This window comes from Epinephelus lanceolatus, chromosome 14 (assembly GCF_041903045.1).
Source record: "Epinephelus lanceolatus isolate andai-2023 chromosome 14, ASM4190304v1, whole genome shotgun sequence".
NCBI lineage: Eukaryota > Metazoa > Chordata > Actinopteri > Perciformes > Serranidae > Epinephelus > Epinephelus lanceolatus.
Genome location: NC_135747.1, coordinates 24487060 through 24502788, shown reverse-complemented (window position 1 = coordinate 24502788; position 15729 = coordinate 24487060). Strand labels below are relative to the sequence as shown.

General features: G+C 40.7%; 1 protein-coding gene across 5 annotated transcripts in view; it reads right to left on the bottom strand.

Annotated features, from left to right (window-relative positions):
- osbpl6 (oxysterol binding protein-like 6) overlaps positions 1 to 15729 on the bottom strand; it is a 63667-nt gene that overhangs the window by 7465 nt on the left and 40473 nt on the right. For 3 of the 5 annotated variants that reach the window (XM_033617542.2, XM_033617544.2, XM_033617543.2), the window contains 7 exons: positions 14061 to 14229; positions 10376 to 10506; positions 7503 to 7610; positions 6954 to 7085; positions 4257 to 4344; positions 1004 to 1257; positions 466 to 603 (listed from right to left, as the gene is read on the bottom strand). In XM_033617542.2, the coding sequence (XP_033473433.1) occupies positions 466 to 603; positions 1004 to 1257; positions 4257 to 4344; positions 6954 to 7085; positions 7503 to 7610; positions 10376 to 10506; positions 14061 to 14229 (1020 nt within the window). The remainder of the gene's footprint in view (positions 1 to 465; positions 604 to 1003; positions 1258 to 4256; positions 4345 to 6953; positions 7086 to 7502; positions 7611 to 10375; positions 10507 to 14060; positions 14230 to 15729) is intronic. The other 2 variants (XM_078174511.1, XM_078174512.1) reach the window with 1 other exon arrangement.

Sequence of the window (15729 nt, the reverse complement as noted above, 5' to 3'; positions counted from 1 at the left end):
AGCAATCTAAATATGTGCACCTTGGGCTCCGGCTGACATTTTATCCACCAAACAGTTATTCGATTAGTCAAGAGAAGTCAAGAATAAACTGTAAAACTCAATGTTTAGTTCTAGAGGATCCATAGTTATTGCAACACAAAGTCATGTTTATTTTTTTCTAGATGTCCTTTTAATCTTTGCTTCATCTGCAAATTTATCAATATTTATAATACTTTTTGGGGAATTTGACAAAATATTCTAATACTATAAAACAAAGGAAAAACATCAGTCTGTGGTTGAGCTGATCACAACCGTTAGGGTGCAAGGCAGTATACTGTAAGTAGACATTTATTTGTTCTAAGTTGTCATAGGCATGGAAGTTTACCTCAGACATCAAGAATCTGGAGATATAGCCAAGATAATGCTTCTGTTTAAAATGCACTTCATATCATGAAACATGTCCTCCACCGAACAAAGCAGACGTACCTGTTCGGAGAAAAAACAGAAGCCCTTGTCTTCCCGAATACATTCATAACTCTCTCCGAGGAGCGGGTTGAATGGCTTACTTCCTGCTCTGTAGTAAGTGGATGAGTAGCCTGAGACGGCAAACGCAGCGACGAGAACCTGTCAGAGTCAGAACAACACAGTGAGAGCAAACAAGAGGGGATTAATCGGTTCACATTAAAAGGCTCTGTCAGGAATAAGCCAAACATTAGCATGCACCAGGCGCTATCAAAAGGACAGAAGACAGATAAAAATAGGAGGATCCAAGGTCGACAGCTGCGGTCGGAGCGTACCGCCGCCTCGCATTCATGCTTCTGAGTGAGACTATTCATGTTGACTGGCAATGTCACCTCATATATAAACAATACAGGTATGATCGACACAAAAACATGGAGGGAATTTTAAACAAAGGCAAACATTAAATAGCTTCACAAACAGCGCTGAAGGGTCGCTGCGTTCTTGCGCCTAACGTGATGAACATTTGATTTGACAGAGTGCTTGTTACTAACGACTTCTTTACCATGCGTTCAAAGGGATCCTCGGTCTCCGCGGCTTTGTCCAGCAGCTCGCTGTACTCCAGCTCTTCACACATGCGCTGCAGGGTATTGAGGGGCTCGTTGAGCTCCACAGGCATGGACACTTTGGACAAGTCCTTGCCGATGTTGTTTCTCAAGATGTTCCAGAGGTTGATGTTGCTGGTGTCGGGACACGGCGCCGGCAGGCAGCTGCGACGCCCGTTACGGAAGGCACTGCCAGCAAAGTCTCCGTTGGCCACTGGGAAGAAGAACAATACAAACTCTTTAACAATCTACATGTGGCACAACATCATCTGTAACAGTCTCTGCTGTCACAGGGGGAACCTCTTATAGTGAGCACATCTCTCTGGGTCAATAAGGAGATGATGATCATAACCTTTTTTTTTGCTTTTATCCTTATTTCTCATGCAGATGACCATCTAACTGACATTCTGTATATTTATTACATAATTATAAAGTGATGAAACTTCACAGACTTGTATCGAAAATACAGGACAGCTGCATTATCAATCTACTGCTGCATCTCGTTGTCTCGTGTTTAGCAGTTTGCCTTAAGCTTTGAGGAGACCGTGTTTTTTAGTGACAGAAAATTACTTTCATTTCCCTGTGATGATTTTAATGTACATGCAGCACCAGCCTCAAGTAGCCAGCTGAAGGCAGACAGGTCACTATGAGACAAAGCAACCTATCATGGGAGTAGGGGAGATTTTTTTCCGGGGTATTTTTGCGATAACGATATTCTTGACGACATAACAAATTAGTAAAAAAAAAAAGTTTGCCTTCAAATATTCAGTAAAAACTAAACAAACCTCTCATTTCTTTAGTTTGTGACAACAACAGTAACTCAGAGTGAGATTCAGATTCTGTATACAATATTAATAGTACAAAAATTAAAATCTACCACAAATTACACATTTAAACAGGTCCCAAATACAAATTTACCCTGAGATCTATATATATAAATCAACAGGCAATTTCTTTCTCTTTTTGTAAAATCCTAAATGATGGAGTTGTTTTTTTTCCACCTGGACCTTTATGCTCTGCCATTTCGCCTCTAATCATCACACTGTAACCTGTGACGGTCAAAATATCGCCTATTACGAAATTAATTTTTCATATGATATTAAAAAATAATTATCATGAACCAGATGATATGGCACACCCCTACATGGGAGTAAAGTAAAAGAGTAATTTAAAAAAAAAAATGTTTCCAGATGATGTCATGTATGACATTGTAAGTGTATTATCAGTACTTATCGTATTACCTAAAAAAGCATTTGTATATATATGATTCTTTTCCAAGCTTTTTGATCCATATAAGCTTCTTTTACCTCTAGTCAACACCACCCTCTTTTCTTCAGCTCTGGTCAGGGATGTACGTCCCCGCATGACTGGTGGAGATCGCCAAGATATCGGCCACTATCAGAGGTTAGTTATATTGGCACAGATTGATTGCCCAAACCAATTTATTGGTCCACTTCTAGACCTTTCGACCGAGGGACGCAAGAGGGGCTTTCATGCTGGTGCTTAGAACAAGGAACAGGCCATTGATATATAAAGAGATAGGCAGTGGGAGTCAGAGGGATAGTAAATATATTATTGTGATATTTGTTTTCAGCAATCCTTCTCCAGAATTACTTTTAATCACCTAATTAAGAGAATAATCATCAGATTAAGTGATTAAACAACAAACATTAACTGGACCAGAATGAAGTAGGTAAAGCCAACATGAGTAAGATCAGATAAAAGAAATAAAGAGATAATCCAGGTAAAATGAGGCTGAGCTCCGAGATAAAGCTATGTTTTAAGAAGAGATTTAAAAGTTGATTACGATTCAGGCAGCCTCATTCCCATGAGCAGGTCGTTCCTAAGCCTCAGGACAATCCCCGCAAAGGCTCTGTCCCTTCTGGTTATGAGCCTGGTGCAATACAGCGTCTGGAATAGATAAAATACCTCTGCCAGAGGATCTCAGACCTCATACAGGATCACGTGGGATGAAATGGACAGAAGTATAGAGATGGACCAGGCCACACAAAGAGCCTCAGAGTCATCACTGAGATCTTAAAATCCTAAAACATGCTGTGAGTCAGTATAAGGAGGGTGAAATAGGTGTGATGTGGTCATGCCTCTTGGCTCTGGATTATTTTACTGCAGATTGGTGTTTCTTGATTGGATTTGCTGTCAACTAACTGGGACACATCGCTCTACTGCCGTGGGGTTCACATCACTGAATGCATTAAGATAACAGTGAGTCTACATATAAATTTGTGTGCCACACCATATCATTCATGCAATACTGGTCTAATTTTTAGAGATAAAAGAAATCATATTGTGATAATGGCAATATTCCGACTTGTTGTAATGATGACGTCATGCTGTTATGCACAGCAACAACAGGCAGAACTGAAAATCAAATTACTACTGGCCCCATTATGGAGGAGTTAGTTCCAAAAAGGGAAGAGCCTTTAGTAGTGTGGAATCAGTGGCGCCGTCAGGCCTGGATGCCCCAGTTGTTTTATGAATAGCTCTGGACTTTTCAGACCCTTTTAGAGCCTCGCTACTCAGAGCTAACTCAGTTAGTAGCTCCGCTGGCAGCAGCACAGCGTCTCTCACTCTCCTCTCTCGCCGTGTGCACACAGGAAACGGTGTCATTGGGTCATTTTGGCATATTCCTGACGTAATGTAAGCCTGTGTGAAGCTCAACAAAAAGGCTGAAGGCTCCAGAACCCATGGTAGTCAAGCGGGCGGACAGTGATGTGAGTTGGATCGTCAAGAATATCATCATCGTAAAAATACCCAGATATATCGTGGTATTTTTTAAGGGCCACCACGAGTACATGTATCAGGACTCTCCCTAATTTACTTTCTATGCCATCCCTATATATTAAAATCACCTTGAAATAATATTACTATCCCAGTTCTTTCCCCAACTTCCAGAGTATTTTCATCATCATTAGATACTTAATATGGCAGTGTGCTATGTGACAAAGATGGAGGTGCCATCCCTCCTCGCACAGACAGCTTTCATAAAGTCTCAGAGAAGCCCTTGGCAGCAAGAGCAATTCTGCAAAGTCAACTGCCTCCGCCACACTGATAAATGATCTTGCCAGAATTGTCTGTGTGTCTATGCATGCAAGCATGGTTGAGTGGGATACCCTCCTTTATTACCCCCCCACCTTCTTTCTAATAGGGAACATAAAGATGTTTGGGCTCGTGATGGTGCAGGATTGAACCTACTTTGTCTGGAGACGTTATCAGTCACACTGGCGTTGTCCTCGGAAATGTTATCGCTCACATCACTGACGTATGACTCATCATCTGAGCCCTGCGAGGGGGAACAGGTACAGAGCGGAGTGAGTCAGTGCAGTAGAGTGCAACACAACCTCTGATCAGAACAGCAGACGGACGAAGCCTCACACACACACACACACACACACACACACAGACACACAGACACACACACACACAGTTACTGCAGTTTGCCAGTGGCTAACAAACTGCAGCAGTCGTCGGCTATCTGTCCCACTGCAGTAATCATAGGAAGAGACTCTGCAGCATTTTCATACTTTATATATAGCAAACACAATGAGGCCATCAACGCCACCAAAGAAGAGCATATTGCAACTTGTTGTAATGGCCTCTATTACAGTCGCCTGCTGCTGGTGATTGTTCAGCCGACAGTGTAACACAGGTCTGAATGGACAGGCTGTTGGAGCTGGAGGACGGGAGGTGTTGATGAATTTCATTGGCGAGTAATCCTTCAGCGTGGCTCAATGCGTGCCTGGGGAGCTACAATGCTTAATGGCTCTTCAGAGACCACATATATTTGGAACTGGATGTTCGCAGCAGTTTAAAAAGGGGAGAAGGCAGGAGTGATCGTTTCAGGTGATGGTACAAAGTGCCTTTTTAACAAAACCAGAAGCTACAAATCAGGAGGAACAGACAGAAGGGGAGTGTTATGATTCTGAAGCACAACTGAGGGATGAAGCCCTCCCATGTGCCTGACTTTTGTTTGAGTTTCCGTTACACGCTATCTCTGCTTTTCATGCTGCCCTCATTAATTGCTGACTAACTCCAGCTCCACACATCACAGTGACGTTTTATCTGGCTTCCCAGCAGTGGGGCTAGTTTAACCCCTTCCTTGCTCTACAACCAGCTCCTCTAAACCGTCCCTTTTTAAAGAAGTGTTTCACTGCTGGAAAGATATTCATAAAACTGGGTTGTCTATGCAGCAGAAATATGCAGAGTAAAAGGTGCTTTTGCTCAGCGATAGAGAGCCTACAACTATCAGACTGCACTGCACAGCACCAGACAAATAAACGCTCCAGTTGGTAGGTGATGTAATGCAAGTTGCTTAACCAAAAAACAATATGGTGGCCCACCAGTAACAATCTTCACAGTTAAATAAGTTAAAATATGTTTCTGAAAACATTTGAGGCAATAAATAGGCAGTGTAGTAACAGAATCTTGGTTCATATTTTATCGACACTGCTTTGTTTTACTGTTTGATCTCAGTATTTTCTTCGTTTTTCACAATGCAGGAAACAGAAGTGCCTACATCTTGTTCAAAATTCTCTTATTACAGCCTAACAGTAAGCTTAAACACATTACTGAATTTGATCAGTACTGCCTAGCGTCTGATCTGAGTTTGAGAGAGAGGGGCGTCTCAGTCCCAATCTGCTTCAATACCCTTTGTGTTTGTGGTGGGGACAGGCAAACAAAAATGAGGAAGTGCCATCTGTAGCTCAGGCAACAGCCCAAGAACCAGTGATTATTTGCTGGGTGACGCAGATTTTTGCTGGCAAATGGGCAGGAAGATTAGGGATCTCATTCATAAACACTGCATATGCACAAAACGGGGCCTGAAAGTGACGTACACCACTTCCCACAAGTTGTGATCTATAAAAACATACTTGATGGGAAAAACTCTGACCCATGCTTACTAACATTTTGGAGACGGGAGAAGTGGCAATGCAGATGGTAGTGGTTTGTCCTTGAGTACATTTTTAGTATGGATCCTAATCACTGTTTTGTAAATGAAACCCCTTGTCACGGGTAAGATGGAGGCAAGTTTACCACAGTTCATTAACACACACTACCCACTCTGTTGTGACACAAAGCTGGTTGAAAATTGACAAAAGCCCCATTTCGACCAAACACCTTCGGTATGGTAGCTTTGGAACCAAAAGTAACCTTCAGACATGGTACCTAGACCCTAGCGTTTCCACCGCAAATAGTACTCTTTCATGGGGGTGGGGTTGTTGACACTCACTGCTACGTAGAGCACTCAGTGTAGTTCCTCCTTTATCAGTCTACACCTCGTTTATCGTCCACAGGGTTACGCCGACATTTTCAGAACACAACACAACAGGCTGCAGTGAAACACTAAACTTGGGGGTTTAGTGTCGCCAGAGCCCACAGGAACCACGCTCTGCAATGCTTTTTCGAGTGAGGATTAGTATATATGCCGTTGACATAACCAATGTGGAATTGGAAAAGGAAAAGGAACTGGACGGAGAATCTCCCCTTTATTTTAGTTAATTTCAAAGGGGAGACTTTTTACACAAACTTTCACTAACAAATTGGTTTCAAGTTTCAATTATAGTATTAAAACGTTTGTAATGTTATGTAATATAAATTCTGTAATACCATGATACCGTGACATTTTCTGGGACCATTACTGTACCGTGTATCTCAGCTACACACCTATAAAGTTTCATGACCGCATCTTCCACAGTTGTGACACTATCACATCGATAAAGTCTTTCCAGAGACAGACATATAAACACCTTCCAAAACCCTCAAACACACCCCACGACAAAAGGGGTCACCAGGACCACATTTTTTACCCATATTACCCACACTGTTATGATACAAAGCTGGCTGAAAATTGGCAAAGCATCCCTTTAAACACCCAATTCTCCTCTGTTGTACCTCATTCTCCGATGAGCTGGCTGACAGAAGCACTTCCTGGGCATCAAAGAACTCAGAGACAGACTCCGACATGGAGAGTCGACTCTCATTAGAGGCCTGCTGAGTCAGAGGGATCCCCATCTGTTCTCCAGCCTGCAGGAAAAAAACACATGCGAACACAAGAGATGTTCACCGTTCCTTCCTATGATAACACATTTAAGGACCGAAACAGACCTGGACAAACACAAACACCATCAGAAGACGACACAGAGTTCATTTTGCAGCATGTGCATCCTTGCCAGAGGGCAAGCTCCCATCCGTTTCTAATTAGTCATTTTTTTCCATTAACCTTGGTGTCAGCTTCTGCATAGAATAATGATCCTTTGAGCTTACATGCCAGGGTTTACTGCGAAAAACATCAATCTCTATGGACAGGAGTCAATGATGCAACTGATGAATGTATGATGCAAACACTGAAGCTGCCCGGTCAGCCTTGGAAGCTTTGTTGTTTCATCAGTGTAAGAGTCAGAAATGGGCTCAGTCAGTGACAGACTGACCACAGCGACCTACCTCATCAGGCGTGGAGATGATGTTCACACTGACAACTTGTTCAGTCAGGACAGATTCAGAGTGGATGCGGTTGAGTCGGGTTCGAAGTTCTGCGTTTTGGGACAGGGCCTGAATAATGAAAAGTGTGGTTTATTTTCCACATGCTGTGTTGTTGTTCTGTTTTTTGTTGGGCAGGAGGGGAGGGAAGATCTAGTGTTTGATGCACTGGGTGTAGAAAAAAATAACATTGTGGGGGAAAAGGATTGGTTTTAATCTTCCTCAAGGTTATCTTAGTACTCTCATATGATTAGTTGCTGCCATTCCTCCTCTCCACACTGGCACAGATGAGATCCCTTGCTAAAACAATGACACTGCAGCTAATAAGAGACTTCAGAAGTCTGGGTTAGCCAAATGAATATCAAGTGAGTACCTTCAAAAGTTACAGTCATTTTAGTGTGAATTTCCCTCTTTGTGATTCCATGCACATGGTTTTCTTGGTGCCAGGATGAAGATGCCTCTTCACCTTCGCTAACTCAAGACTGCTAAGGTCAAACTTAAAAATTATTGTAAATAATGAGGACAGGGGATTTTATCATTTCTTTATGGTAAATTTGGACAAGATAAATGATTATGACGAGGAGTAACCCCTCAACATGCATATGCGCATTTAAGTATTAACTTAAAATAGACTTGACTGAACCTATTGTTGAAAAACAGCAGGATTAACGGATCTTTTGGCGACCTGGGAGGTATCAGAAACAAGCTGTGATATGGGGAACTTAGCAAACAGTTGGCTGTTTACACATCCAGCGGACAGGGAGCAACATCATGTTTCTGTCCACCTGATGAACATAAGTCACTGAAAACCGCTGCCTGCTGCATCTGCAAAAGTGATCGCTGATCAGAGCGGTGAGTGTGAACCAGAACAGTAAAGTTGCAGGGCTAAAAATCAAAAGAATGAGCTGAAACATGCTGTAAATCTTAAATAATCGAAGGGGAGCTGAAGAATCAGGGCCTAGTCGTTTAAAAAGTTTAGTCTGGATCAGAATGATCCTGATTTGAAAATCCCATGTTTTGCTATCCAGGATCAGATAATTCATCTTATTTTGGTACCAGTTTTTCACAGCAACATTAGATTGGATCACCCTGACATAGATAGGTTTTTTTTTTCCAAGATTACCAAATCTGGACAACCAGTGCTCTAAATGGGACTACATATCAAAATATGGACAAATGAAGCTCAGCGTAAGTTCAATCAGGAAGACTTCATTTATACTATATCCATTCACAGTTCTCTCTCTACCCCACTCCCATCACTTCCACCAATCAGCTGACCATAGGTGTTCCCTCTCCTTGTTCACCAATCAAACATTGCCACGAGCTCCTTCATCCACTCATGTCACTGCTGCCAAAAATTAAATCTGTTCTCCTATCTGCTCCTGTCATCTGTCATTTTAGGCGTAGTTGTCATGCCCTCCACCCCATTGACCTCCAGTCACCTAATCCAGAGCCCAGGACAAGCTCATCAAAAACCCACTCCTCTTCATATCCAGATCCTCAGCTACTTCTTCATCTCATCATCAACACTTAGACTTTCCATGTAGGCGCATGGAAGGGCAGGGAGGTTTGCTCTCTCTGACTTAGGCTTTCCATACAGGCACGTGGAAGGGCAGAGAGGTGTGCTCTCTCCGCCCTGTGCTTTCCATGTAGGTGCGTGGAAGAGGCATTCTGCGTAGGCGCAAGGAAAGGTAGAGGGGCCCCAGAACAGAGCCATACTGCCAAATATAATACTGCAAATGGAAATGAAGTTTTCTTTGACTTAAGTGTTCCTGACTGAACTTACATTTTGTTACTAAAATCCACCTGAATCTAGTCTTCTGCTGGGATCAGGATAATCCTGATTTTTGGATTAAATGTTACTCAATCTTTCTAAATAGTTTTGAACACATAGCAAAGGTTTGATCCAGATCAGAACCAAGACTAGATTACATGATCTAATCCGATTTCAGAATCTGTTTTTTCCTTTTGAATAACCCATTTCCAAGATTTGATCCAGAAAGTCTAAATCCAATCAGACAGCTTCTGAACAACTGGGCCCAGGTGATAATTCTCTGTGGATTCATCACTCATCACCCCTTTCACATGCAAGTAGTCATATGATCCATTCTTAAATATAAAATATTGCTTATAGCCACTTTAAGTGAATGTGTACATGTGGAAAAAAAAACAGAGATTAAAATAGTTGACATCAGCCGCTGTAGCTATAATGACCATGAATCCTGATTATCAACTTCCCACAGAGCTTTGCCATAAAAAAAACCTGACCTCCAGCCTGCAACAACATTGTCACACAAGCATCCAATTAGGAACAAAGTGGAGATAAAGCAGCAGAAACATTTCATTGAAATGATGTCGACTGTTAGCAGAGGAACAGTCCAATTAAATCACTGGGGTAGAGAGACAGCCCTAAGGAGCCGAGTTAATGAACTGCACAGCACATTTCCCTCTCTCACCAATTAATATGGGAAAAGATGATTGAACTTTCACTACTCACTCGCCTGTGCTCTCATCTCCGCACATCATCTCTCTCAATTGTGATCTCACTGACTGGAATAAACTGTAGCTTGTGTGTTTATTCTGTCAGCCCGTCATCATGAGCGAATTTTATAACATGACAACTACAAAATAGGTTTGGGTTTAAAGACACATTGCTCAGATTACTGAAGTAATTTCCTCAGTAATGTCCCGATCACTCCGGGTAATTACATGTTAAAACAGCATCATACTCAGCATTACGATTGTGATGTAGCCAAATATGTTTGATAAACGTCTCAGATTAACTCATAGCAGAGAGAAGGAGGGATCATAGGTAATGGCTGAAGGTGGCTCATTACCTGTGACAGAGACTTCCTGAGAGAGTTGATCTGGGCTGACTGGTCTGACTGCTCCTGGTCAGACAGAATCTGTTTGATCTTTTCTTTCTCGATGGCCACCGTGTTGAAGGCTGACTTCAGCAGAGAGTGGACTGCGCACAGACAGGACAAAGGAAAGTTAGTATCCTTCACACTGTATAGTCATGTTTTTTTCTTAGTTGCTTTGTCACAATCTTCGAGTGACAGACATTAACCTTAAAACACTCTGTGAAACTCTCACAATCTATTTCTAACTTTCTTGAACTGTGCAGGCATGTCTTTATTATCACACATAATTCAGCAACTGCTTTTAAAGGAATACTTCACATTCTTCAAAATTCAAATCTGTATATCAAGTACTCACTAATAACCTTGAAATTGTGAAACTGTGAAAAAATAACACTTTTTTTTTGCATGCCTCCACTGTGAACAGAAAATCCAAAAAATAAAGAACTTTCTTCACTAATTGAAGTCATAGGGGTCCACATTTAACAACAGTAAAACTATATCAACACATTTATTAACACAACACATGCAGTATAATAAAATATAAACTTTATTGATCCCACACTTGGGAAATTCACAGTATTAATCCTAATCTTATTTATCCAGCTATATGCTTAGTACAAACACATGCATTTTCGCTAAAACATTACAGTTAAGAAGTCTTGAGCCTACGAAGTCACGCAACAAGCCCAAAAGAAACATCTGAGTGATGAGTAACATATTTCACACAGAATCTGAATCTGCCACATTGCCTTTGAATCGTCCCTCTCTTGAAGTCGAATCATTTAATCCTCACTTTCTACAAATCTTTATTGTATTCTTTCCATATTTTGCCCACTTGCTAGCGAAATAGTTAAAGAGCCTCCATTAATCACGCAATTTAAATGTGAAAAGTCTCACTGACTGACCATCACTTGTGTGTATGCGGAGAAGGAGAGGGGCGGAGGAAGCGGAGCTGTGGAAACATCCTGCAGTCTGACATACTATCATGCCTTTAAATAACTTATTAGACGTATAGAGAAACATTTAGAGCTCAAGCCCAAATAAGCAACTCCACTTTAGAAACAAGCCCAAAGTCGTGGCTAATAAGCGGACCCGGCAACTCTGTTGGGGAGTACTGAATATACAACTGGATAAATGAGTTGTGTGAGAGTTTGTAAGTGGACGTTTTGATATATAGTTTTGCTGTTGTTAAACGCGTCCCCCTTTTAATTCAATTCATAAAGAAGGTTCGCCTTTTTTTGGATTCTCCATTCATCACTGAGGCATGTGAGGAAAACACAGTCTTCACAAATTCAAGGTAACACGCAACGAGTAACTGATACACAAATTGTCACTTTGCTGGTAAAGCATTCCTTTAAAGTGTTATTTAAAAGTCTTATACTACTTTGCTTCCATGTTGTGTTTCAGTTTTGAAGGTGTTTTATTTAATTTGTCTGAGTATCGTGGAAAACTTTTTGTTACTATTATTATTAAAGGGCCAGTTAGAGAGACACAGTTAAAGACAATTGCTGTCAGGGCCCCGAGGCTCTGGAACAATCTGCCCAAGAAAATCAATAAAATCGGTGATCTCTTTTAAATCCCTTCTTTAAACATACTTTTATCTGTGAGCCTTTCCTGATTTTACTTGAGTTTTTAGTTTATTTAAATTAAACCTCATTTCCTCAGGTTTTATATACTAAAGTGTTTTTATCAGTTGATGTTTTCCTGAATTTGTGACATGTAAAGCACTTTGTATCTTTGTTTTGAAAAGCACTTTATAAATAAATATTATTATTATTATTATTATTATTATTATATTCAATTAACAGTCTGGTCTGACACACTGAGTTAGCCTTGGTGACCAAAGTTAACTTGAACTTTTCTGTTAATTTCTACTTTACAGGTATATTTATCAACATTGTTACCATTAAATTTTAATGTGAAAACTAAAATTCCACTTTATTTTAACTTTGGCTGTTGTTTCTCTCTGTTATGATGACATTGTATTTACTACATTAAAATTATGCTATGTATGGTTCACCCTAAAAGACAATGTTTTTTTCAAGATATTTTTTGGGGCATTTTCATGCTTTATTGATAGTGAGTAGACAGGTATAAAAAGGAGCGAGAGAGTGAAGGACCTACAGCAAAGGGTCTTTGGCCGGACTTGAAACCAGGCCTCTGTGGTAAGGACTCAGCCTCAGCTGGGGCATCCCTAAAGAATAATGTATAGACTCATACATTAGTAATCCCTCTCAATCATCACTTATTACCCACAGGAAGTCTGTGGTGGTGTTTTTATCTGCAGAGACTCTGCCCTCTGCCTGCATTTCCCTGTTTTCCTCTTATTTTGCTGTGCTCAGGCAGTTTATGGGCACAGCGTGCAGGTGAGGTTGAGACTTTATAAAAAGGTCAAACTGGTGCCAGACCATGAGCAGCACACATCCAAGAGGAAGCTGCAAAAACTGTGCACACATCGCAGAAAAAAATGCAAATATAGCAAGGTGAAACACGAAGCAGAATAAATCTAGGGTTAGCTTCCACTTTCAGTAGTGATATAGGTTACAAACACTAACTGACAATTCCTGCATAGTATACCTTTAACTGTTGAAATCTGGTAAAAAGACAACATTGCTTTCACAAGTAGAATGAAGAAATTGTCTAAACTACTTTATAGGTAGAACTGATAATGGGTGCATCTCAAATGTCCACAGACAAACAGTGTTTGCACACAGTCATGGCAAGTACATTCGGTCAAAGTTCAACTATGATGGATGTTAACAAGAGACAGTTTGTTTCATGATGTCATGTTTTTATCTTTCTCTCTTTATCTTTCTGCCTCTTAACAGCAAGTTTTTCCTTACCGTCACCAAGTGCTTGCTCATGGGGGAAATATTGGGTCTCTGTAAATTCAATTAAGAGGGACACTGATATACCTGCTCTATATGAAAAATGTTCTGAAACAACTTTTGTTATGAGATGGCACTACATAAATAAAATGGACTTGACTAATGTTAGTGCTCGCTTTTTATATTATATATATATTATATATTATATTATATCATATTATATTATATTATATTATCTCTAAGTTTGGCCAACCTGAGACTTTATTTAAAACCTGCTTGATCGATTTTTTGCCCCGTCTGAATTCTTTTTATTGTTCCAAAATCTCAGCAATTACTCTTATATGTACAATGATATCCTAAACAACAGGAACAATTGGAATGAAAATGAAATCCAGGTTATAACAAAGCAGAGTAATCCTGTAAGATTTAGAGACATATTTTTTGTCATTCACCTATATACAGTGCAGGGATGAAATTGTTTTTCTCTGATCCTGGCGCAAAACAAAAGAATGACAAACAGTAACAAACAACAATATACAAAACAGGTTTACAACAAGATACAAGACAGGGTACGCTCATATACAACCAAGCAGTTCTGGGGACTCCCTGAAATAAAATGCCCGTGGGCGAGCTCCCCTAAAAACTATCCCCCTTTTTCTGTTTGCATTCAGCACCACCAATAGGAACGCTGCAATGACGTAAGCCGGTCAGCGGTTGGTATAGCAACATCAAGGGTCCATGAGTCTATACATATGCAATTTACATATGAATTGAAAACGCTGGGAATATCTCGCCTAATAACCATGCAGCCATGCATGCTGCCTCCCTACCTTTCTGGGCGATGGTGCAGAATTCCTCCTGAAGTTTAATGTAGTCACTGGCACACTCTACGCTGTCTGTCAGCCGGGAGACAGCGGGTTGAAAGTCCACCAGCTCGGCACACAGGTTGGGGTTGGATGAGTGGAGGCGGACAGGGGACATGCTGGCAGACAAAGGGACCTGGAGAAAGGTGACGACCAGAGAAGACCACTGTCAGTCAGCGGGGAGGCACAGTACTTGTGTGTCTGACAGAACTGTGAAGAGCAAGAACTTTGGTCCGTTAACACACAGCTAACTCTGAATGTAGCGTATAATAGGACCAATTATTCCGTCTAAGTATCTGACATGTCACACCAACATGTCACACTGAGGGGCAGTGACATGCTCTTCTCATTACTAGCCTAAAAATATATATATTTAACGAAGACGCCATTACAAAATAGCTGCATCTTCATTTTCCTAAGGCTGATATCTTCAAATATATGAAGATTATCAGTTATAGAGGTCAATTAAATATCAAGAACTAGTTGATCAGATCAAACTTGATGTGGTGTTTGGCACTGGATCATGACAGAAGCTACATAACTTTGCTTTTTGGGATGAACAGGAAGTCCAGCTGACTTTGACTTGTTATATCTAGAAATCTCTAAGGTAGCGTATGAAGGGGCTTTTAAATTCAGTGATCTGCTCATTAGAGAACAAAAAACAACAGTGTATGAAAGCACATTTAGTCTTTTCAGGAAGCACAGATTAATGTATTGGGCAAAATAAGGGAAAATTAGCAGAGATGGAAAAAGCATTACTGAGGCCACGACACACCACGTTAATGAGGGCCAGTATCAGCGCAGACTGATTAAAGAACAAAAAAGATCAAGAAAACAAAAACAAAGAAGACAGAAATGCTCTGTAGTGTGTATGTGCTGTAAAAGTCTCCCCTCTTAAAAATGTTAAAAAGAGCAGTAGACGTTCAATTCACATTTCACTCTTGCTCACTAACACTTACAGTGGACTTTCACGCTCATACAGAAATCAAACCTGTGACTTCAGGGTCTCTCTGTCCACTAACAAACACATCAAACCTCTCTTAAATCGAAAATTTACTGCACCTTATATTGAAAGTACACAGTGTCTCTTCAAATTAAAATCTAACAATCAAGTTAAATACAATTCATGTAATATATATGAATTCACTTTTAATATGCATCTGTTGTGTTTTAAAAACAATTTAGCTTTTTTGTCTTGAATTACAGCATTAAGGTCGTCTCAGGAAAATTCCTAATCACAAGGAGACTGTATAACTGAATGTGTCTAATGACACATTTCCACTGCATGGTTCAGCTCGACTCGACTCATTTTTGGTACCAGGTCCTTTTCTCTGTTTGATTTTCCGCTGCAGAGAGTACCCCCTCAGTGTAGGCGGGATTCTCAGGTGATCGCCATGGCAACGCTGCTTGAAACTGCCATGACATCATCTACGCTCAATGAACTCTTTTATTGGGCAACCTAGCAGAGGGAGAACTTCATAAATTCTACAGCCTTGTGTATGTTGGTGTTTTGCGGGCTGCCATTTTTAAACAGCAGCTACTATTGACAGTAGCTTGTGGGACTAGGTATCAGAACTTGAAATAGCCCAGTACCAGTGGTTATTGAACTTCACCAGTCACTGTTATTAGTATCCAG